Here is a 20,994-nt window from a genome sequence, read left to right as displayed (position 1 = left end):
AATAAATATAATGTATAAGTATTTTTGGCATTTGAATTATGTCATTCATATTTTTTATGAATTTGTGGATTATACAGATTTTTGATAATCTGGATAAATTATGGTCTTACCTATTCTCAATAAATCAAGTTACACAGCAATGCACATTCTTCTTCAAAGTTTAAGTACACAAATTCACATACTGATAACATCAAAACTTGACTGTCTTTTATTAGTGGACTGATGTGGTGAGAGGGATATGTGAGGAATGGTATGGGTGTGGAGACAGGTGATTTTGTAGAGCACAGAGGAGGAGGAAACCAAAAAAGAACTATTAGAAAAAAATGCAGAAGAGAGAAAGCAGTTAATAGCAAATGAGGCAACAATGTCCCCACTTTCCTCTCTTGCTTCTTTATGCAACCTATTATGATTTGCAACCACTTATCCTTCCTATTTCCTTCAGTCTAAACCATCACTCATGGCTGTCACACTACAGTACCGAAACTGTGTGTTTAGGCTTCATATTTTTAAAAGTGACACTGATGGGTCAATCAATGAAGGCTGCAGAGCCAAACAAATATAATATGATAATGTGGAACAGAAATTAACTGTGAAGTGCACTGTTGCATTCCATAGTTAATTTTTGTTCCAAGATATATTTATAACCTCTGGAGTTAAAACAGTGATGGTAAATGTGACTTTTCTAAACAGTTTTTACATCAGAATGAAATTTTCACTCTGCAGTAGAGTGTGCACTGATATGAAACTACCTGGCAGATTAAAACTGTGTGGCAGACCGAGACTCGAACTCAGGATTTTTGCCTTCCGTGGGCAAGTGCTCTACCATCTGATCTACCCAAGCCTGACTCATGACCCATCCTCACAGCTTCAATTCCACTAATACCTCATCTCTTATCTTCCAAACTTCACAGAAGCTCTTCTGCAGAACCCTGCAGAACCAGAACTCCTGGAAGCTGTGAGGATGGGTCATGAGTTGTGCTTGGGTAGCTCAGATGGTAGGGCACTAGTCCATGAAAGGCAAAGGTCCCAAGTTCGAGTCTCGGTCCGGCACACAGTTTTCATCTGCCAGGAAGTTTCAGTTATTACATCAGTTTCCAGATGTTCTCCTTTCTCCCCATTTCTTCTATTCCAGAAATTGTCAGTGAAATGATGGCCTTTTGCACTTGGTAGCAACAAACAGCTAAATAAAATAAACAAAGGAATCTTTGAAAACAAATATCACTAAAAAACAGTAGAAGAATACAAGATTTGGAAACGGAGGTGCAGATGGCAGATGGTATATTATCAGTTGATGTAATGGAAGAGGTCAAATGTAATGTCTGATTTAAGAAACAGCTAGAAGTGCACATTTCTGATAGTAGAATGAATAACTTTACAAACAAATTGAAGAAATATTCATATTTTATATACTGCATCGTACTTGGAAAAGAGGTATGACTTGACATGTGTATGTCACAAAACTTACTGTTTTAAGAAAACATTTAAATCAGCTCACCTTTTGGACCAGGTACTCCCATTGCACCTTGAGGACCTCTTGGACCAGGTATTCCTTGATTTCCCTTTTCACCTGAAGTTCCAGGTAGGCCATCATATCCTCTTTCACCCTTAGGGCCTGTTGGGCCAGGAATACCAGGTAGCCCTGGCTCTCCCTTGTCTCCTTTTACATCTACCACTGGTCCTGGAGGACCACGGTCTCCCTTATCTCCTTGTACTCCTGATAGTCCTTGGATTCCTGGCAGACCTGTTGTACAGTATTCAAATACATGTGTTCAGTCTCAATAAAATGAAAGATGCTGATTCAGCTAAAATGTTTCAGTATTCTCTCACATCTAACTATATAATCACACATGCTGATGAAAAAAAATTGCAGCACCCAAAAATAATTAATGTAGAGTAATGAAATTTCAGGAGTACATTTGTCTAGGTAACATATTTAAGCGATAAACACTGCTAGATTGGTTCCATAAGACCTTACCATGGATTTCCAAAAACACTGCTAGATCACAGGTAATGTAGGTGTGAGTTATGCCATTTGAAATGTGAAATTCTGGTACATTAATAGCCGGTGTAACCACCAAATTCTGGATGCAAGCACAAAAAAGTGAATGCATTGTGTTGTACACATACTGTATGTCAGTTTGTGGAAAGGAGTTCCATCCTGTTGCACTTGATCTGTCAATACAGAGATGGCTAAAGCTGTTTGTGCACGGCACTGCAGTTATCATCTGAAGATGTCTCAGACATGCTCAATTGCAGACAGATCTGGTAATCGTGTAGGCCAAGGCAACACGTCAACATTCTTTAGAGTATGTTGGGTCACAACAGTGTTGCGTGGGTGAGCGTTATTCTGTTGGAAAACACCCCTGGAATGCTGTTCATGAATGGCTGCAGAAAAGATCAAATCACCAGACTGATGTATAAACTGTCAGGGTGTGCAGGATACCCAGGAGAGTGCTCCTACTGTCATGCAACATTGTGCCCCAGACCATAACACGAGGTGTAGACTCAGTGTGTCTAGCATTCAGACAAGTTGGTTGAAGACCCTCAACTGGCTTCCTAATCAACACACAGCCATCATTGGGGCCCAGAGGTGTCCATTTGCTGCAAAAGTTTGTTGTGTCAATGTGGTGCCAACTGCTGCTCAAATTACTGCTGCAGATGCAAAATGATGCACCAGAGCCATACAATGAACATGATCATCTTCCAACTCGGTAGTGCCATGTGACCGTCCGGAGCCCGGTCTCTTTGTAACCGTACATTCTAGTGACCACCACTGTCAGTAATCATGTACAGTGGCTAAATTCCTGCCAAATCATTCAGCAGTGTCATGGAAGGAATATCCTGCTTCTCATAACTCTATTACAGACCTCATTCAAACTCAGTGAGATGCTGATAATGACATCTGTTTCACCATTAAGAAGTTCTTAATTAACATCAACTCATGCTGTTGAATCACAAAGGTAATTAATGCTCACAACCATTACAGTGTGTATTGAAAGCAAACCTGATTTGCATCCTCATAAGGGCCCACTACTGCCCCTCCTTTGAGACTGGCATGAAATTTGAATAGATGTCATCTTTCAGATGCAGAAACACACCTACCCATTTTTGTTTATGCTGCATAACTCCTTCTTGGTGCTGCAATTTTTTTTCTATCAGTGTATTAATTAAGTGATAGCAACAATGATATGAATTTCTTGCTATGTTTCTGAGACTATTAACAAGGAAACATGAATGTATCAGAACATGATGAATTTTCTGTATCCTTAAAAATAATCTCTTTAATGTTAATTTCTGGTAAAATACTAATACATCAATTTTATTTTCACACAGACTTAGAAATGAATGAAAGTTTGATTAACCTATTTCTATACTGACAGGCTGAATAAAAGTAACAGTGCAAAAGAGTAATTTAAGAATCACAGGTAACCAATTATTTCTTAATTAGTAGGAGAAAGGGTGTCAGTAAATCAAATAGATTTAAAAGTTTTAGAATTCCCTACTCTGTCAACATATTAATCTACTTCATATAAACTAATCTACACAATGGTATTTTTAGAAATCTAATAAATTTTACCTCTTAGACCAGGCTCTCCCTTTGGACCGTCCATTCCGTCTTGCCCTTTGAAACCCATGTCACCTTTAGGACCTGGCCTGCCTACAGGACCAGGGTAACCTCTTTCACCCTTAGCTCCTGGCATTCCATCAATTCCTGGCAAACCTGGTGTTCCAAAGATACCCGATGGACCCTGAAATACAGAAAAAAAATCATAATTTTATAAACTGCATAATGATGAATACTGTATTAACCAATAACTGCTATGGCAGGGCCAACAGCAACAGGAAGGTGAGGTGAGTTACTGCAAACATTAGGTCAGAAAATCTCACAATATGTACTACAGGAGTAGAACCAAACAATGAATGATACAGCCAAATATACAATTCAAACTTGTTGACACTACATCAGAAGACTGGTTTGTATTTCAGCTGATCTGTAAAAGTAGATACAGAAAATCAGTATTTAGAATACCAAGAAAAACTGTCAAATGATCAAGAAGAAATGAAGAAAACCCATGAAAATCAGTGCAAAAATGAGCTACATATTATTTCTTAAGTATTCAAAACATATTGTAGTTCCCAAATGGTAGTGGCATTTACAGAAGAAATTGTCATGGTTTCAAGACACGGACTTGTAGACTGATCAGCAAGTGTATTTCGACCATCAATTTACTTTCGGAGTAATCTAGTGATGAATAGGAGTAGGCCTTTTTAGGATAAACAACGGCAACAAGCTCCCCTCCCTCAAAAGTGTCTCAACACATTTAAAGATATCTTAAACATATACAAGGAAGGTTGACAGTATTGTACCAGAGTGCGCAGTCATCAGCTGTCACAGAGGAAAACCAAATAATATGGACCAATACCACAAAAACTTTCTCCGAATTTTCTAGTATTCAACACAACATATAGTCTTTTACAAATAAAATAAAGCAGCTTCAAGTTTAATTACAGCACAATCATAAGCATTACAGAGCGCTGGTGTAGAGGCAACGAGATACAGCATATAATGTTATCATCATATAAACATGCAAGTTGCTACTGTAGAAATACCTTTTTGGTGGGTGTTCATACATTTATATCAGAAGTAGCCCACATTTTAAAGTTAGTGTATATCTGATCACAATTACTGCAGGTAAACATTTTGAATAGCTATTAAACTAATAAACATACAAATCCATAAAATGTTAAATCATCCATTGAATGTACCACTCACTTAGTGGTAATGTGGACACTCTCTTCAATAAATTAAATGAAATCATAGAAAGAGTCTCATCCTCCAAAACTAACACAATAATATGTAAAGACATGAATATAAAACCACGTGTGAAGGGTGGAATTAGTAACAATTCCCTAAGTAAATTGAACAGTTTTGGCATGTTATAAACAATGCTACTAGGGCATCAAAGAGTTCACCATCAGATATAGATTGGGGTAACTTATTTATGAAATATTATCATTTGATAAAACATACGTAAATAGCAGCATGCTCTGCTGAGGCAGGCAGTTCAACTCCGCGTACGCTCTGTATGCACTCAACAAACATGCCTTCAGTGTGAAGTATTAGTTTCTGTTGATTAACCTGCTCTCATAACTGGTTCTTTATTTCAGATTCTATGTGACAATATATTTTTAGTACTGAGGATTGTTAAATAATTAATTAACTGATAACCCTTTCATGATTTTATCAATTTCCTTTTATTAGTGGTTTTTCCATCAGTATTTGAAAAATATGAAGAATGTATTTTACTGCAATAATTTCACAAAATGATTGTAGCTATATTACAGTAGTAATGAAAATCTTACTGTGTCTCCTTTCATTCCAGGGAATCCTGGAGGACCAGTAGCTCCCTTTTCACCATCTGTGCCAGGCAGTCCTGCAACTCCAGCGGGTCCTCGTTCACCTTTTTCTCCTGGTGCTCCAGGACGACCAGTTCCAGGCAAACCAGGTTCTCCCTTTGCTCCTGGAATACCATCCAGGCCACGAAGTCCAGGCTCTCCACGTAGACCTGGAATACCTGGTTCTCCTTTCTGTCCTTTTTCTGATGTCTGGCCTGGTTCACCTTTCCTACCCTGCAAATTGAAAGGAACTACTTAACTCTACACAAGTAATCTATCACAATTCAGACACATATTTTTGCATGGCACAATGAAAACATTAATTCTGTAAAAGTTATTTGAAACTATTTGTTTATTTTTTCCATTTTAAAAGAATTGTATAGGAAACTATATCTGGACAAATTCTGTTTATGTTAAACATATTCCACCAATTTACTTATCATTGTATCTAAACTTCTGTGAACTTGTAAGTGTTTATTATAACTTTATTCATGTAAATGTCTTAATAATAGTCCATTGTTACATTTCTGTTTATACTACAGTGGCTGTGGCCACCAGTGAATAGCAGTTTTTAATCTAAATTGGTTGTCGAGTATGTGTTAAACCAGTTTTGTAAAAGTTCGTTAAAAATTATTCAGAGTTCATCAAACCACAGTTTTGAGTATGTATGTTCTATAAAGAAAGTCAAAATTTTGCTCATTTGCAAAAGTCTGGATTACTGGAAGTCAGAGCAAGCAGATGGTTCATACACATTGGTGGTAAGTAAAAATTTCACAATTTTGTATTATTCTATTGCTGCACTCACAGAATTTGTGGTGTGCTTCATTTTCAAGCAGTAATAGACAATTAAAAGCAATATTTTAAATTGTTATCATGATAGTATGTCATTGTAGCTGGTGGAGTGGTGCTGGGATAATTAAAATATGGGGCTGGCATTCTAATAAAGTTTCAGACAGAATGCAAAAATGGAATATTTGAATTAACAAAACTTTTTGAAATCTTTCAACTGCAAGTTAAAGTTATGGACATTGGGACATGTGGACATTATTGAGGACTTGATTATTTCCTTCCTGGCATGACAAAAAAGATGAGTGCATTTTTTAAATTTGTTTTGTGTGTGTAGGGCATTGACAGGAAATCCCTGAATGGAGTTATTGTTTTTAATTGAACTAAAAAAGAAATAACAAAATTATATCAAAAGAACTAGTTACACAATTAATGAGAGGGGACAATTGAAGATTGAACAAAGAGTCAGAAGTTTATTTTCAAGTGGGAATGCAATGATCACACATGCAATAATGAAATGAAAAATTTAAGAAATAAACTCAGAATAGATTTGAGAAGTGATTGAGTAGCAAATAGCACAATTGAATCTTGAACTAAAAAGTGAGCTAGGTGAACTGGGTTATCAGAAAACAGAATGCAATACCAAAATTTATGAAACTAAAAAAAAAATCAAGATTTCAAAAAGTTAATTAAAGTTTGGATAAAGCTGCCAATTAATGGAAAACAGTGTCAAAATAGACATATCAAGAGAAAATCTGAGCGGTGAACTGGGCAACAGAATCAATAATGTAACTCAAAAAGTACTGTAAAATGTGATTTAGATAGTCAAACAGCAAAAGCAGGTGTTCAGATCGTGGAATTAAAAGAGAAAATTAATAAAATAAAATTTACTATAGAATCAGGGCCAAAAAAGATCATTGGGTGACAGTAGTTGAATCAAAAATTGTAAATATGGAATTCACTCTTAACCATATCAAAAGAAATAGAAAATACTGCAAAGACTTCTGAAATTGTTAATAATGTTATGAAACAGGAATATCTGAATTTTAGGCCATAGATTGTTCAAACTAAGCAAAATTTAGAAGACAAAGTCAAAATATTAAAATCTATAACCACCCCCATCATATATGTTAAAGATATGACAGGGGTGAACAGAACAGATTTTAAATGAAATAAAAAAAAATAATAATGTAATTTGAAAACAGGTAGACCCTGGAAAGGAAAACATAGTTCAAAAGATAACAGGAGATGGATGATGGAAGAAATATACTGGGAAACTGATCATCATTCCATTAGGAGCGTGTCAGTTTGTGGTGAGGAACATGCCTCAAAATAGGATTAGTAATTTTAAAAGAAGGTTTAGAGAGAGAAAGAATTCACAATTTTATGGAAGAAACACAAAGGGCATATCAGATGAACAGGCAGAATTTTAATAAAGAATTTGGAAAGCAATAATGATAGTATGACAGATAACAGTTGGAGGAGGAAATTATAAATAACAATTACAATGAGTATGGAATAAATAAGTTAATAGATGATGTGGAAACAGAAGTGAAAAGTAATTTTGCTGAATCTGATATTGTAACTGGTGAGTCTTACGATTGTGTACTTGGGAGTGAAGAAAATCTACCATATAATTGTAATGTAACTGATGATAAGTTTGATAGTGAAGATAATGATTAGAATTGTGATGAAGAACTTGGTGGAATGATTTATGTTGCAGTTAAAGAAGAAGCAGTAGAAGACAGTAATTAGAAAATGTTGATGAAAATGGGTGATAAAGGCAGGTTACTGAAATAGATATTCATGAGAATCAGAATTTGCCAGTTAACACCAGTAGTTAATCAAACAGAAAGAGGAAAATGAAGAATGTGAGAAAACACATATTATGGCATTTTGCTGGTAGTGTGGGATAATTGTAATGACAGCAGAAAAAGTCAGAGCACAGTTAGAGGAAATTTGTGAGAAAATGCATTCTAATTTTTGGGAAAAGATGAGTAACAGATTTGAAAATGGGGAGGAAGCTGTAGACAATGGTCAGTCTGTTAATGAGAACTTCATAAATGAAGTGGAACCAGATATTACTAAGAGTTCATTTAGATAGAAGGGGAGAGATTGGAAGAGAAAGGCGAAGTAAAGAATGTGGGTGTTAGGGAAACTAAAAAGATCTTTAATATGAAAGGGATCATGAAAAGGAATGTGAGCCATATGGAAGTCCTCAAATTTATGTACAAAAAGAAAGTTGGAAAGGTAACGATAGTTGAATCTCTGGGATTTCTGAAAAACTGAGGGATAAAATTAAACACAGTCCTGACTTTATTGAAGTGCCTATAGTGAGAGTTAAAATAAGGGAGTGTACTGGGAGATATAGTAAAACTATGAAGAAAAGAGTATTTTTATCACGTCCTGTTCTGGAAACAAAATTTTCAAAAAGTTGCCTAGTAATTTCAGATTTAAGAGAAAACATTATTTTGGGAATGGATTGGTTTATGAAAGTGAAGTAGGATAATTGGTTTAAAAGAGAATTAATGTTTACTGACTCTTAAAGGCAAAATTTCAAGACAGGTTACATCAAATATTCAGAAGCACACAAACACCAGTAACCAAATAGAGGGGAGGGGGGGGGGGGGGGGGCGGAATTATGCTAATAAAGTGAATATTTTGATGATGTTTATACTGAAGAGAAGCTAACTGATTAGTAGTGTATTAGTATAGTTGAGGGAAAATTAAAGGAAGCAGAAAAGATGAGCTCATACCATAAACTGAAATTAAGGTAATTGCTGTGGAAAATATTGTTGCATTTTCAACAAAAAACAGGTTAAAGCTGAAGGCATATGAACCATTTTTTGTCAGGCCATCTGGTGTTTCATTCTCAAAAAGAGAAGCTCTAGAAAGAGTGCTGCAAAAAAATGGAAAGATGGGGGATAATGCAATGGAGTGGAAGTGAGTACAATAACCATCTTATCGTCTCAAATGAAGATGGGGGAGGAAGACCTTTTCTCAATTCTGTACATATACATAAATATTTCAGCTCATCCCAGCGGAGGTTCGAGTCCTCCCTCGGGCATGGGTGTGTGTGTTTGTCCTTAGGATAATTTAGGTTAAGTATTGTGTAAGCTTAGGGACTGATGACCTTAGCAGTTAAGTCCCATAAGATTTCACACACATTTGAACATTTTGAACATAAATATTTAGAGTGAGAAACTGATCATTATGAAAATATTCATGAGTTACTATATACCTATGACCATATTAAATTCATGACTAGTTTAGATCACACATCTGGATTTCACCAAATTCAACCTGAGACTGTTCTAGAAAATACACTGTTTTCTTTTGTTGGGGTGGGGGGGTGAGGGTGGGGGGGTTAGATGTAACCAATATCATGTTGTGCTTTGTGCACATAACATTTCTGTTGCTGAATTTTTTATGTGCATAGGACTCCATTTTGAGGAAAGAACTGCTTGCCAAATTAACTATTTAAGTTGACGATGTTTTAATTATTGGAAAAACTGGGAAGAATATTTTGAGCTAGTAAGGAAAGTTTGTGAAAAATTTAGTGAGACAAGTTATGTTATTAAAATTTGAAAAGCGTAGATTCACTTGTTATACTACCCCTCTGATAGACTGTTTCTTTGATTTGTTTATTGTATGAACTTCTGAATCTTGATCTGATATTGTTCATAGTAAAATTCAGATTATAACTCAAATGATTACAATAAATGACTTCCCTCATGACTATTTTGATGAATAATCCATCACACACATCTTGATCAATGACAAGTTTCATGCATGAAATTCCAGAGAGATAGAATGTAACAGACGGAGAAACACAAATTTAAGTATAGGATGTACATGTCTGCTAAAATAGCTGATCCATGTTTGATTACATTCAAAAATACTCAGCCACATGGCTCTATGAAGAATGTAATTGTTATTCATTTACATAAAAGATCTATTTGTTTGTTACGTTAACTCAAGCAGATTTGGAATATTTACATTATTCTGAACAAAAGTAGGAGCACTACGTAAAACTGTTGAAAGTTAAATTATTCCATAAATGTTACTAATTAAAAATAATTAAATAATAAAAAGTCATGTAAATTTATTTGGAACTAATGTTTACTAATTCCATTTATTAATTTTTTTTGCCAGTTTGTAAAGCTTAACATTGTACCTAAACTTCTGTGAATTCATAAGTGTTAATTCTAAGTTTAGTTACATAAACATTTTAATAATATTTTGTAAATAGTCCATCATTACATTTCTGTTTACACTTAGGCAGTTGCATCTGACAGAAAAAGGCAGTTTTGTTGATCTAAAGAGTTTGTCAAATAAATGTCAGTCCAGTTTTGTAAAAGTTGTTAAAATTACTTGGAGTTCATTAAACCAAAGTGAAAATTATAAGATCTGGGTATGTCTTTTCTTTATCAGAATGCCAAAATTTTGCCTATTTGCAAAAATTCAGGCTATTGGGAATCAGAGCCAGCAGATAGTTAATGTGCTTTGTTGCAGGGATTATGGACAGACAAGATACGTACAAATTTCACAATTTTGTATGATTCTACTACTACGTTCATAGAATTTGTGGTACACTCCATTTTCAAGAAGAAGCCATACACAAATAAAAATAATATTTTGAGCTATTCTCATGGTAGTAGGATGGTTACAACATCCTATGCCATTTCAGTAATGTTACTTCCCAAATTATGCTCAGTATCTTGTGAGAACTTATGTAAATTATGTTTTAATGTGACTTAGTTACAGTAATGTGTGAACTTACCGGTATGCCCGCAGGACCAACATCACCCTTTGGTCCGGTGGGTCCAGCTGGACCGGGTAGTCCTGCTGGCCCTGGCAGTCCTTGATTACCTTTCTGACCCACAATACCCGGTGGACCTGGTGGTCCCACATCACCAGGAAGCCCTGGGAATCCAGGAGGACCATAGTCACCTTTATCTCCTTTGGGGCCAGGAATTCCATCCATTCCTGGACTTCCAGGAGCACCTGACAGACATATGCAATTTTGTGAGATACAGATACCACATTCAATATTTGACATTGCCACTTTTGGCATACTTAACCAGCACGGCGTATATCAGAGAGAAAAGTTCTCTTACTGGAAGAACTGCAGTGAAGGACTCTGTTCATTCATTCATTTAGTCATTCATATATTGTTTTTCATAAATACCATCACAAAGGATAGCTTTCTTGTGCTTTAAAGTCAGTAAAGTTCTATTATTAAAATACAAATGATTTTGGGCACATGATTCCTGTACTAAAGAAGTTTAGATAAAACGTTACATCCATTTTACCAGCCACTCACGTAAAGGGCCATCAATAGAATAGGCATGAGAGTGGAACTACCAGTTTGAAGAATTAATACACATTTTTCCTCTTTCGTTACCTCCACTGGAATGCATAAAGGTAATCTTGCAGTCTTCAGAACCATGGACTACATTACTGAACTATTGTTCTTGAGATACTAATTTAACCATAAAAAACAACAAATATTTGAATCATTGCTGAATTTGCCTAAAACAACTCTTAGTTTGTTACCTGGTGGTCCGCTACGCCCTGGGAATCCTTTCGGACCATCTATTCCGGGTGCACCTCTGTCTCCTTTCATACCAGGGAACCCAGTAATTCCCATTCTTCCAGGTTCTCCTACCAAACCGGGTTGTCCTATGAAAGAAATAGTTCCATACTGTTAATGAAAACTTTTAAAACAATTCACTGTATATTTTGTCAATAACGAGACTTCATAATGAAGTACTGTTTTTATGAAATAGTTATAAGAACCAGAAATATGCTGTTACAAATATAATAATATAAAACTGTCTAACTAAAGAAAGGCCATGAAATAAAAGCTTAAAATCATAAGATCCATTAAACAGATACAGAGCTTTGTATGGAAGTAAAACATGGACGATAAATAGTTTGGACAAGAAGAGAATAGAAGCTTTCAAAATGTGGTGCTCCGGAAGAATGCTGAAAATTAGATGGGTAGATCACATAACTAATGAGGAGGTATTGAATAGAATTGGGGAGAAGAGGAGTTTGTGGCACAACTTGACTAGAAGAAGGGATTGGTTGGTAGGACATATTCTGAGGCATCAAGGGATCACCAATTTAGTACTGGAGGGCAGTGTGGAGGGTAAAAATCGTAGAGGGAGACCAAGAGATGAATACACTGAAGAGATTCAGAAGGACGTAGGCTGCAGTACATACTGGGAGATGAACTTGCTTGCACAGGATACAGTAGCATGGAGAGCAGCAACAAACCAGTCTCAGGACTGAAGACCACAACAACAACAACATATTTACATATTTTAAACGCTCTCACAGTCAGCCTTTCAAATGCTGCTCTGGTGTAACTGATACTGTGTTGACTCTCAACATCAATATTTGATTTGGAAGAGACCTCACTTTCCATTTAAGTAGTCAACATTTTGAATAGGTAATGGTTAACTGTTACACTAGGTGCTTGGCCATGGATTCCTGGGGCTACTACATGTACAATTTTATATTTTCATAATTTTGCTGGTGTCGTAACTTGTTATATTCCTTGGTATAGGCTACACATTTGGACTTGTTTTTAGTTCTGGCTCAAACTATGTAATGTGACCTTGTCATTGAAATACTGGAGCCTTAGGTCAATGTTATTGTCAGTTCAGTTTGGCTGTAAGCATGTTAAGGATGAAAAGTTTCCTACCCTAGTCGCATAGAAATATTTTTCTTGTAAGAATATGGACTTTAATGTGGTTGAGAGGTAGATGGAGAATACAGTTGTCACCATCATCTTTCCCTATTTCACAGCAGTCTTGAGCTTAAAAGGTTCTGCAATAATGCCTTTTGCAAATTACCAATGCCATCATCTCGTAACAAAGCCGTTTCAAGATTGTTATGTACTTACTTGTACAGCCATGAACACAAACAATTTTTCACAAAATATCTGTTTTCATAATTTGCACGGCAATCCTGTTAAAATATAACAGTCAACAGCAGTTTCAGCAAATCTCAAGACTGAAACTGCTAATCGACAAACACATAGCTGGCTAGAGCAACTATGCAGACTGCTGTTAAATTAAACTGCACTGAATTTTATATGATCCTGTAGGATTACATGGTGTACAGAGACTGTACATGTAATACAGGACACATTAAAAATAAAAAGCATTCATCTTATATTTTAACATCACTGATTACAAGTAACAATTACACAAATTTAATGTGATAAATACTCTTCAACAGTGAATTCCTTTTCCACCACACAGTCTTTGTGATTCTTTGAAAACTTAGTGTCATGTCCATTATCATGCAGTTTTTAGGCAGACTTCTTAGTACTGAGATACCTGAGTCCCTGCATCCTTTTTCAACCATTGTCTGTCGGTGGGGTGTGCTTCATATATCATTTTTCACTCTGCACTATCTTTTGTGACACATATTATAGTTTTATATATTTACAAGGATGTAAAAGTTAAGATGCTTAGTCTTTTGAAGCAGTTTTGCATGTTTCAGAAGTTGAAGTCTTTCTTCTTAATACGAACCTGATTGCTTCACCCCCCCCTCCCCCCCCCCCCCCCCCCCCCCCCTCCCCACCACCACCACCAATGTGAACACCCTTTTTATTTCTCAAATGTTTGAGTTGCCCCACACTACCACTCCATACTGCAGGTATGGTTCGAAGAGTCCATGGTATACTGTGCACAGAAGCACACATAGTCTCTGTAGGTTTATAAGAACTTCATTTTCCAGGAGCCACTGAGCTGTGGTGTTTGCAGATATCTATGCTCCTCTCTCAAGCTGTACCACATTTTGGTCATTGCTGAGTACTGCTATGTCATTGAGATAAAGATTAAACAGCAATGGGCCCATTACAGATCCCTGCGGCACTCCATATTTGATAGCTTTAGTTTCTGACTGATACGTATTCTCTATTGATACATATTGCTTCCTGTTGCGTAAGTATGATTCTATCCATTCGCCTGCTTGCCCTCGAATATCATAGTTTTCCAATTTTCTTCTCTGTATTTCATGGCCAATAGTGTCAAATGCTTTGGAGAGATCCAGAAACATTACAGATACAACTTGTTTATCATCTAAGGACTGTATAATATATTCTTTCAGACTAGCAATAGCTGATCCCACAGAGCTATTCTTTTTGAAACTAAGTGCGATAGTATAAGAAAGTTGTATTTGTCTAGAAAATCAACTACTCTATTATACACAAGCATTTCCAGGATTTTTGAGAAACCTGATATCAGTGAATCTGGTCATCCTTATCCCCTTTCTTGTACACTGGTACCATCTGCTTCATCTTCAGTTTTTCTGGAAAGATTCCATCTCTGAAAGAGCTGTTTGCTATCTCCAGCAATGGTGAGATTATCTGTCCACCTACCATGCATGGCATCCCTATTCTGCTGCACTGAATCCACATCACAAGTCAGTCAGATTCCATTCCCTTATCTCAACCCTCAAAAGAAAACCTGAAATTTTCCAGTTTGCGACTCGTACATCAGTTCCTCACATATGCCCCACTTTCAGTTTCTACTTTCATGATGTCCTAGAAATCTCATTTGACCAACACAGCTGCCTGGAACTGATTAACAAGCTCCCAAACATCATTCTCCAGCCATCCCACCATTATCAATCAATATAAAATCTACACCATAACTTCCACTTAGGGTGTCATCATTTCTGCATCATGATCATCTGATACAGTCATACCATATGTATGCTTTTCATCTTTCATGTTCTTTTAACCACATTACATTTTAAGATCCTTTACTGATTGAGAGCAGTCACATTTAACTATCTGTCAATCCCTCTCTTGAGGGAATGAAATGACAATAAGAAACAAAAGAAAGAAAGAAAAAATGGCAATCTGATGAGATCCTTGTGTCCCTACCTCAATTATGACATCACAAAGTTGACTGGTTAGTATGTATGACTTTTCTAATTGATTTCTGCGCTGTGATAGCTCAGCATTAATTCTTGTGGATTGGGTATGTGGTCTTTATGGCTAGTCATTGTTATCACAAGGTTGTATTGTACTTCAAAATAATCCAAGGTAATCACTGCATTGGAGTTGAGCCTGATGGTCTAGTGACAAAGCGCATGCTTGGAAACGAAGAGGTCATGGAATTGAATCCTGGTCAGACTACAGAATTTTTCAGTCTGCCTTTAATCTAGCCTTTGCCTTTCAGCAATGTGGGGAATCACATGGATCAACATGTTAAACTGCATGCAAGTTTCCTTTCCCTAGTTGGATAACTGGATTAGATCAGGGACACACAAGTCACTAAGGTGTCATCTGATAGAAAGACTTGCCATTCAGCTGGTGGGCCAAGTAAAATTATTATTACTGGGAAACATGTGGCCTTGACCATCCAATTTGGAGATGAACCACTCTTCTTGTATCAGCTGTTCAAAGAACATAGATTTTATGATGTAGTCATTTAGTACATGAGAAGAAAGCTGAGAGTAGTCCTGAGGAAGAATGACAAACTGACAACTGGTCCTCTTGTATTTACTTGAAATCTCAGAAGCAGAATTTGTGTGTCTGTGTATTTTATGGATCAGACACATCAGTCATCTACAAACTCATTTGTAGGAAGACATCACACACATCTATCACATATTTACAAGTGAAATAATACCTTACTTACCAGAGCAAAACATGTATACATTAATGTATTTTATTTATTTATTTTTCTCTATAAGATAACAGCACATCACCTTTTGGGCCATCCATTCCAGGACGACCAGGTATTCCTGGAGGACCTGGGGGCCCTATTGGACCTGGCTCTCCCTTCTGACCTGGCTGTCCTGGAAGACCATTCAGGCCAGGAATACCTTGATCTCCCTTTTCTCCAGGAAAACCTTGCAGCCCTGAAATATAAAGCAGTTGCACAGACCATTACAGACTTCTAAAAGTTACTGAATCATGACATTTCTGGAATATGCACTATGAATTCAATAATCAACTTTAGTTTACTCATTGTGTTTTCTAAACTGGTTCATAGCGATCCTTCAGGGATGTGGAATTAATCAAAGTTATTTATTTATTGTACGTGAACTACCGGAAATATTGAGAAATATATACAGTTTACAATATACAGTTAAGAATTTAATCACAAATCTAATAGGTTCAAATTCTCATAATACTAAAAGAAGGACATTTACACTATAAAATTAGGACTGTTATTAAAATAGATATTTAATAATAGTTCAACAACTATTGAATGCAGTCAACTGATAGTGGAGGGAGCAGCATCATAGCTTTGCACCTGGCATGACCTGTTCTTATCTTGTTCAGTGGTGTCCCCTCACTTGTCTTCAGATCAAATCCTAGTTGACTGGAGGATGGATCTTGAACACACTGACATTTTATTTTTACAGCATTTCACCTCTTGCATCACTATTCTTTAAGGTCAAACTTCTTATTGTCTTTTCTATTATGGCACTGGGGAGTGCATGACATCAAGCGGTCTGGAGGAAGGTCATTTAAGACTCTTCAACATACCATCACATCCCGCCACCCTCCCTTAAAATACCCTCTCCATTTTCCCCTCTTTGTTTTCTATTTTGGTAATATGTATTTACTGTTTTGTATTTGTTATCATTTGGTAGCATTTACTGAACTGGGAAGTCTTAGGGGTTGTCGGGGTGATGCAGCTTCCTCCATTCTCGATCGGATGTTTCTTGACGTTGGAATTCAGGTGGTGAAATGTTACTGATAGTGTGCAGCCAGGGGATCGGTGTGGATTTTAATGTAGCTGTAATAATTCTCATTGACTTATTCAGATGGATGTCTGTTTTCCTCGTATGAGCATTGTGTTGCCATACGGTTGGGGTTGGGTTGCTTGGGGAAGGAGAGCAGACAGCGAGGTCATCGGTCTCATCGGATTAGGGAAGGATGGGGAAGGAAGTCGGCCGTGCCCTTTCCAGGGAACCATCGGGGCATTTGCCTGGAGCGATTTAGGGAAATCACGGAAAACCTAAATCAGGATGGCTGGACGTGGGATTGAACTGTTGTCCTCCCGAATGCAAGTCCAGTGTGCTAGCCACTGCGCCACCTTGCTCGGTGTGTGTTGCCATACTGGGGCATCATATTCAGCAACTGTGTATACCAGTGTCAGAGTTCCAGTCTGTAGAGTGATGCATCAGCAACCCTGGTTGTGCCTGCCAGTTTTTTATGATGTTATTTTGTGTCTTTAGCTTTTCGCTAGTGTTTTTCAGGTGTCTTTTATATGTTGAAGACCAGTTGAGCATGACACCACAGTATCTAGGTTGGAAATTTTGTCTGATCCTCTGCTGAAAGAAGTTCACATTGAGCTGTTGGTTTGAAATTCTATTGTTTAAGTGGAATGTGTGGACTCATGTCCTGGCTGCATTTGGTTGGAGTCTCCATGCTTTGTAATATGTGTTGAGACTTTCTAATTCTGTAGACAATATACTTTTTCCTTCCTCAAGTGCACTGGTTTGTTTGGTTATGGCAAGGTCATTGGAATAGCAAAACTTGTTACACATAGTGTTTGGCACACCACTGGTATACAGATTGAAGAGCAAGGGTGCCAGTATGGATCCTTGGGAAATCCCATTTTTTACGGTAAATGATTTACTCTGTTTCTGTCCAATGATAACCATGAAGTAACAGTTGGATAGCATATGAGGTGCGACAATAAAGTAATGAGACTGATGTGGAAAAAAAAAAGTTTCCTTACTGTCTTAGTCAAGTTTAGTGTTGTCTCCTTCAAAGTAGTTCCCTTCTGATTGCACACGCTTTTTCCAATGCTTCTGCCATTAATGGTAACATTTCTGGAACTCATCTTCTGTAATATCCTCCAAGGCCCTTGTCACAGCTTTTTGGACATCTTGTGTTGTTTGAAAATGGCGTCCCTTGATTGTCATTTTGACTCTTGGATATCACAAAAGGTCGCACGGAGTGATATCTGGTGAATAAGGTGGCTATGGTGGTACTGAAATCTGTTTTGAGGTTAAAAATTGCTGTACTGACAGAGCAGTATGGGATGGCCCATTATCGTGATGCAGAATCCAATCTTTCTCATACTAAGATCATCAGTTATTATTAGACAAACCATTTCTAGATTGATGTTCAGTTCTTCTGCAATCATTTTCAAGGATAATCTCTGATCAGATCATACGAGTTCACGCACCCTGGCCAAATTGATATCCATCCGTGAGGTTGATGGTCGTCCAATGCGATCTTCATCTTCAACTTTCGTTCTGCCTTTACTAAACATTTTATGCCAACGATAAACTTGAGCTCTTGACATAACCTCCTCTCCAAAAGCCTTCTGAAGCTTACCGTAAGCTGTTGTTGTGTTTTCACTAAATTTAACACAAAAATAAATGGCATACCGTTGCGCAATATTATGCGGTTTCATATCCGTGACGAGAGACACAAACACATGTTAACTTAATACAGCACAACTCACGACTGAGCAGTTGCATTGATGTGCCGCTTGGACTAGAAGCAGCTTATAGACCAAGGTCAAAGATATTGTGCCAACGCAAGCCTGCAAGGTTGCCACATCTTGCGAAGAAAATCAGTCTCATTACTTTATTGTCACACTTTGTATTTCCGACAAGTGTCTTCAGTTCCTTCCTTGGGATATGCTGTTTTAGTTTCAGCAGTAGTCCATCTAGCCACACAGTATTGTATTCTACTGACAGATCAACAAAGACCACCAATGTCTTTAGTTTTTTATGGAATCCAGCCTCACCGTAGGATGTCAAGGCTAGAGCCTGTTCAAACCAGCTGCACTGGCTTCTAAACCCAGCCTGATATGTTGGAGTTATATTATGTATCATTCCTATGAATCAACGTATGCATTAACAAAGAGAAACACCTGTTAGAAACTAATTCTGTGCACTTTATTAACAATTCCTCAATTATATTAAGTCACTGCTGCTTATCTACTACTGACTGCTTACAAGATACATGGCTATGCTGATATTTAACACAACCTATTACAATAACCTGGCTGTTCAAAGGATGTTAAACGCTAATATTCTATCTTTTATTTTACCATCTCAACCCTGGTAAACCTACAACTCCATCCCATCCCACAGAGTCTCCCATCAAACATGAAAGACATCAACCACCTCCTGGAACAACTCAAATCCATTCCCACTTCTGTCCTACACTGAATCTTCTTTGTCACTTTAACACCATCTTGCTCTACAAAATCAAACTGGAAAGACAGGGCACCTCATTCTTATATCATTAACTCACAACCCCACCTGAAAGTTTTCCTAAAATCTGCTTGGGGGGAAGGGGTGTGGGGCACTAAGGTAAGTGGGATGCCCCTGTTCTATACTAATCTTTTCATGGACTTCATAGAAGATGCATTTTGCAAGATCTAGAAGATTGTCCTCTGGCTTGGTACAAATTTATCGATGACACCCATGTGACATGGGCTCACAATGAAGAATACCTCCACTTCCTGCGCAACATTTTAACTCCTTTTCCCAACTTAAATTCATCTTGTCATTTTTCAAACCAAAAGCCCACCTTCTTAGACATTGGACTTCTCCTCATAGAAGCTCACATCCAAACCTTGATCCATATAAGGCCAATCAATAGGCAACAATACCTCTACATTGGCAGCCAATCCTTTCACACCAAATGCTCCCTTGCTCCAGTCCAGTCTGAACATCATTAAACTAGATGAGTGTATGAACAGGCAGAGAAGAAATGTCTGTCCTTGGTACTCTCAGACTCAGTTAATGAGAAAGTTCTGCAGCATGACTCAAGGGATCTGAGCAGCTGCTGCACTGAATGGATGATTTAGTTTACTAACAATCTAGTACTAGTTTCCCTGCACTCTGGAAATGGTAGCTTCCTCTTCAACATACCATCACATTCCGCCACCCTCCCTTAAAATACCCTCTCTGTTTTCCCCTCTTTGTTTTCTATTTTGGTAATATTTATTTACTATTTTGTATTTGTTATCATTTGGTAGCATTTACTGAATCAATAACTTACTCTCTTCCTTCACATTTTTTGATCTGCATTTGTAACTCTCTTGTTTTTCATTTTCCCCCCATCTCCCTTTCTATTTTCATCCTAGTGTTTAGTTGTCTTAGTCATTTAACTTCTCATCTCTCTTCCTCAGTTTTGTGGCGGTGTTCGTAGCGACAAACACTTGGCTGTAGAAATGGCTTACGAGGTCACCGCCACACTTTTAATAGCGGGCCGACCGGTCCGCTGGAACAGTGAACAGAAAGATGAAAGCCCAAACACTCAGATTAAATAAAAGTCGGTACTTATCTTTATTCACGAAGATACAGAAACAAGGTGGTGAACTCCGTGTCTACGGAAATCTGTCTAGTTCAAGTCGGAGCGGCTAGGTCAGCGTCGGCTGACGACAAGCAACAACTCTGCTGCGATGAACACCCAACTGACTAGCAAGTACACAATTCGGAGGTGAGTATACAACTGAGCGGCGAATACAGAACTGTCCTAGCGCTCGCGACTCCAGCGCTTAAGAAGCCAGAAGCCAGCGGTGGCGCGCGCAGACTTGCGGCGATTTGCTGTCTCGCTGGCGCTGCTTATGCGGACGGCGTCCGGACTTTGATGCTGCCAACCTTTTGGCAGCGGGCTCGGGTGGCATTACTGGCTAGGACATAACACTCATATTCCAACTTTACTTGTCACTTTGTCCATTTATCATCTCTGGTTAGAAACTAGCACAGTGCTCACCAATGTACTTCTCTCTCTGATGCCTCCCCCTTTATCCTTCTAACTCAGATTTTACGGCATTTCTGTGATGCTCTCCT

The 20,994-nt window shown here is 37.6% G+C and overlaps 1 protein-coding gene across 1 annotated transcript in view; it reads right to left on the bottom strand.

The window, feature by feature from the left end:
• The window catches only part of LOC124798180 (collagen alpha-2(IV) chain), a 277,057-nt gene that overhangs the window by 62,369 nt on the left and 193,694 nt on the right, over nt 1–20,994 (bottom strand). The window contains exons 18-23 of the mRNA XM_047261466.1: nt 15,925–16,077; nt 11,743–11,868; nt 10,967–11,190; nt 5,365–5,631; nt 3,578–3,749; nt 1,496–1,741 (exon numbers count right to left, since the gene is read on the bottom strand). Coding sequence (XP_047117422.1) covers nt 1,496–1,741; nt 3,578–3,749; nt 5,365–5,631; nt 10,967–11,190; nt 11,743–11,868; nt 15,925–16,077 — 1,188 coding nt within the window. The remainder of the gene's footprint in view (nt 1–1,495; nt 1,742–3,577; nt 3,750–5,364; nt 5,632–10,966; nt 11,191–11,742; nt 11,869–15,924; nt 16,078–20,994) is intronic.

Source organism: Schistocerca piceifrons, chromosome 5 (assembly GCF_021461385.2).
Source record: "Schistocerca piceifrons isolate TAMUIC-IGC-003096 chromosome 5, iqSchPice1.1, whole genome shotgun sequence".
In the NCBI taxonomy this organism is placed as follows: Eukaryota; Metazoa; Arthropoda; class Insecta; order Orthoptera; family Acrididae; genus Schistocerca; species Schistocerca piceifrons.
Note: the sequence above shows the minus strand (reverse complement) of the source record. Positions and strands in the feature narration are given on the sequence as shown.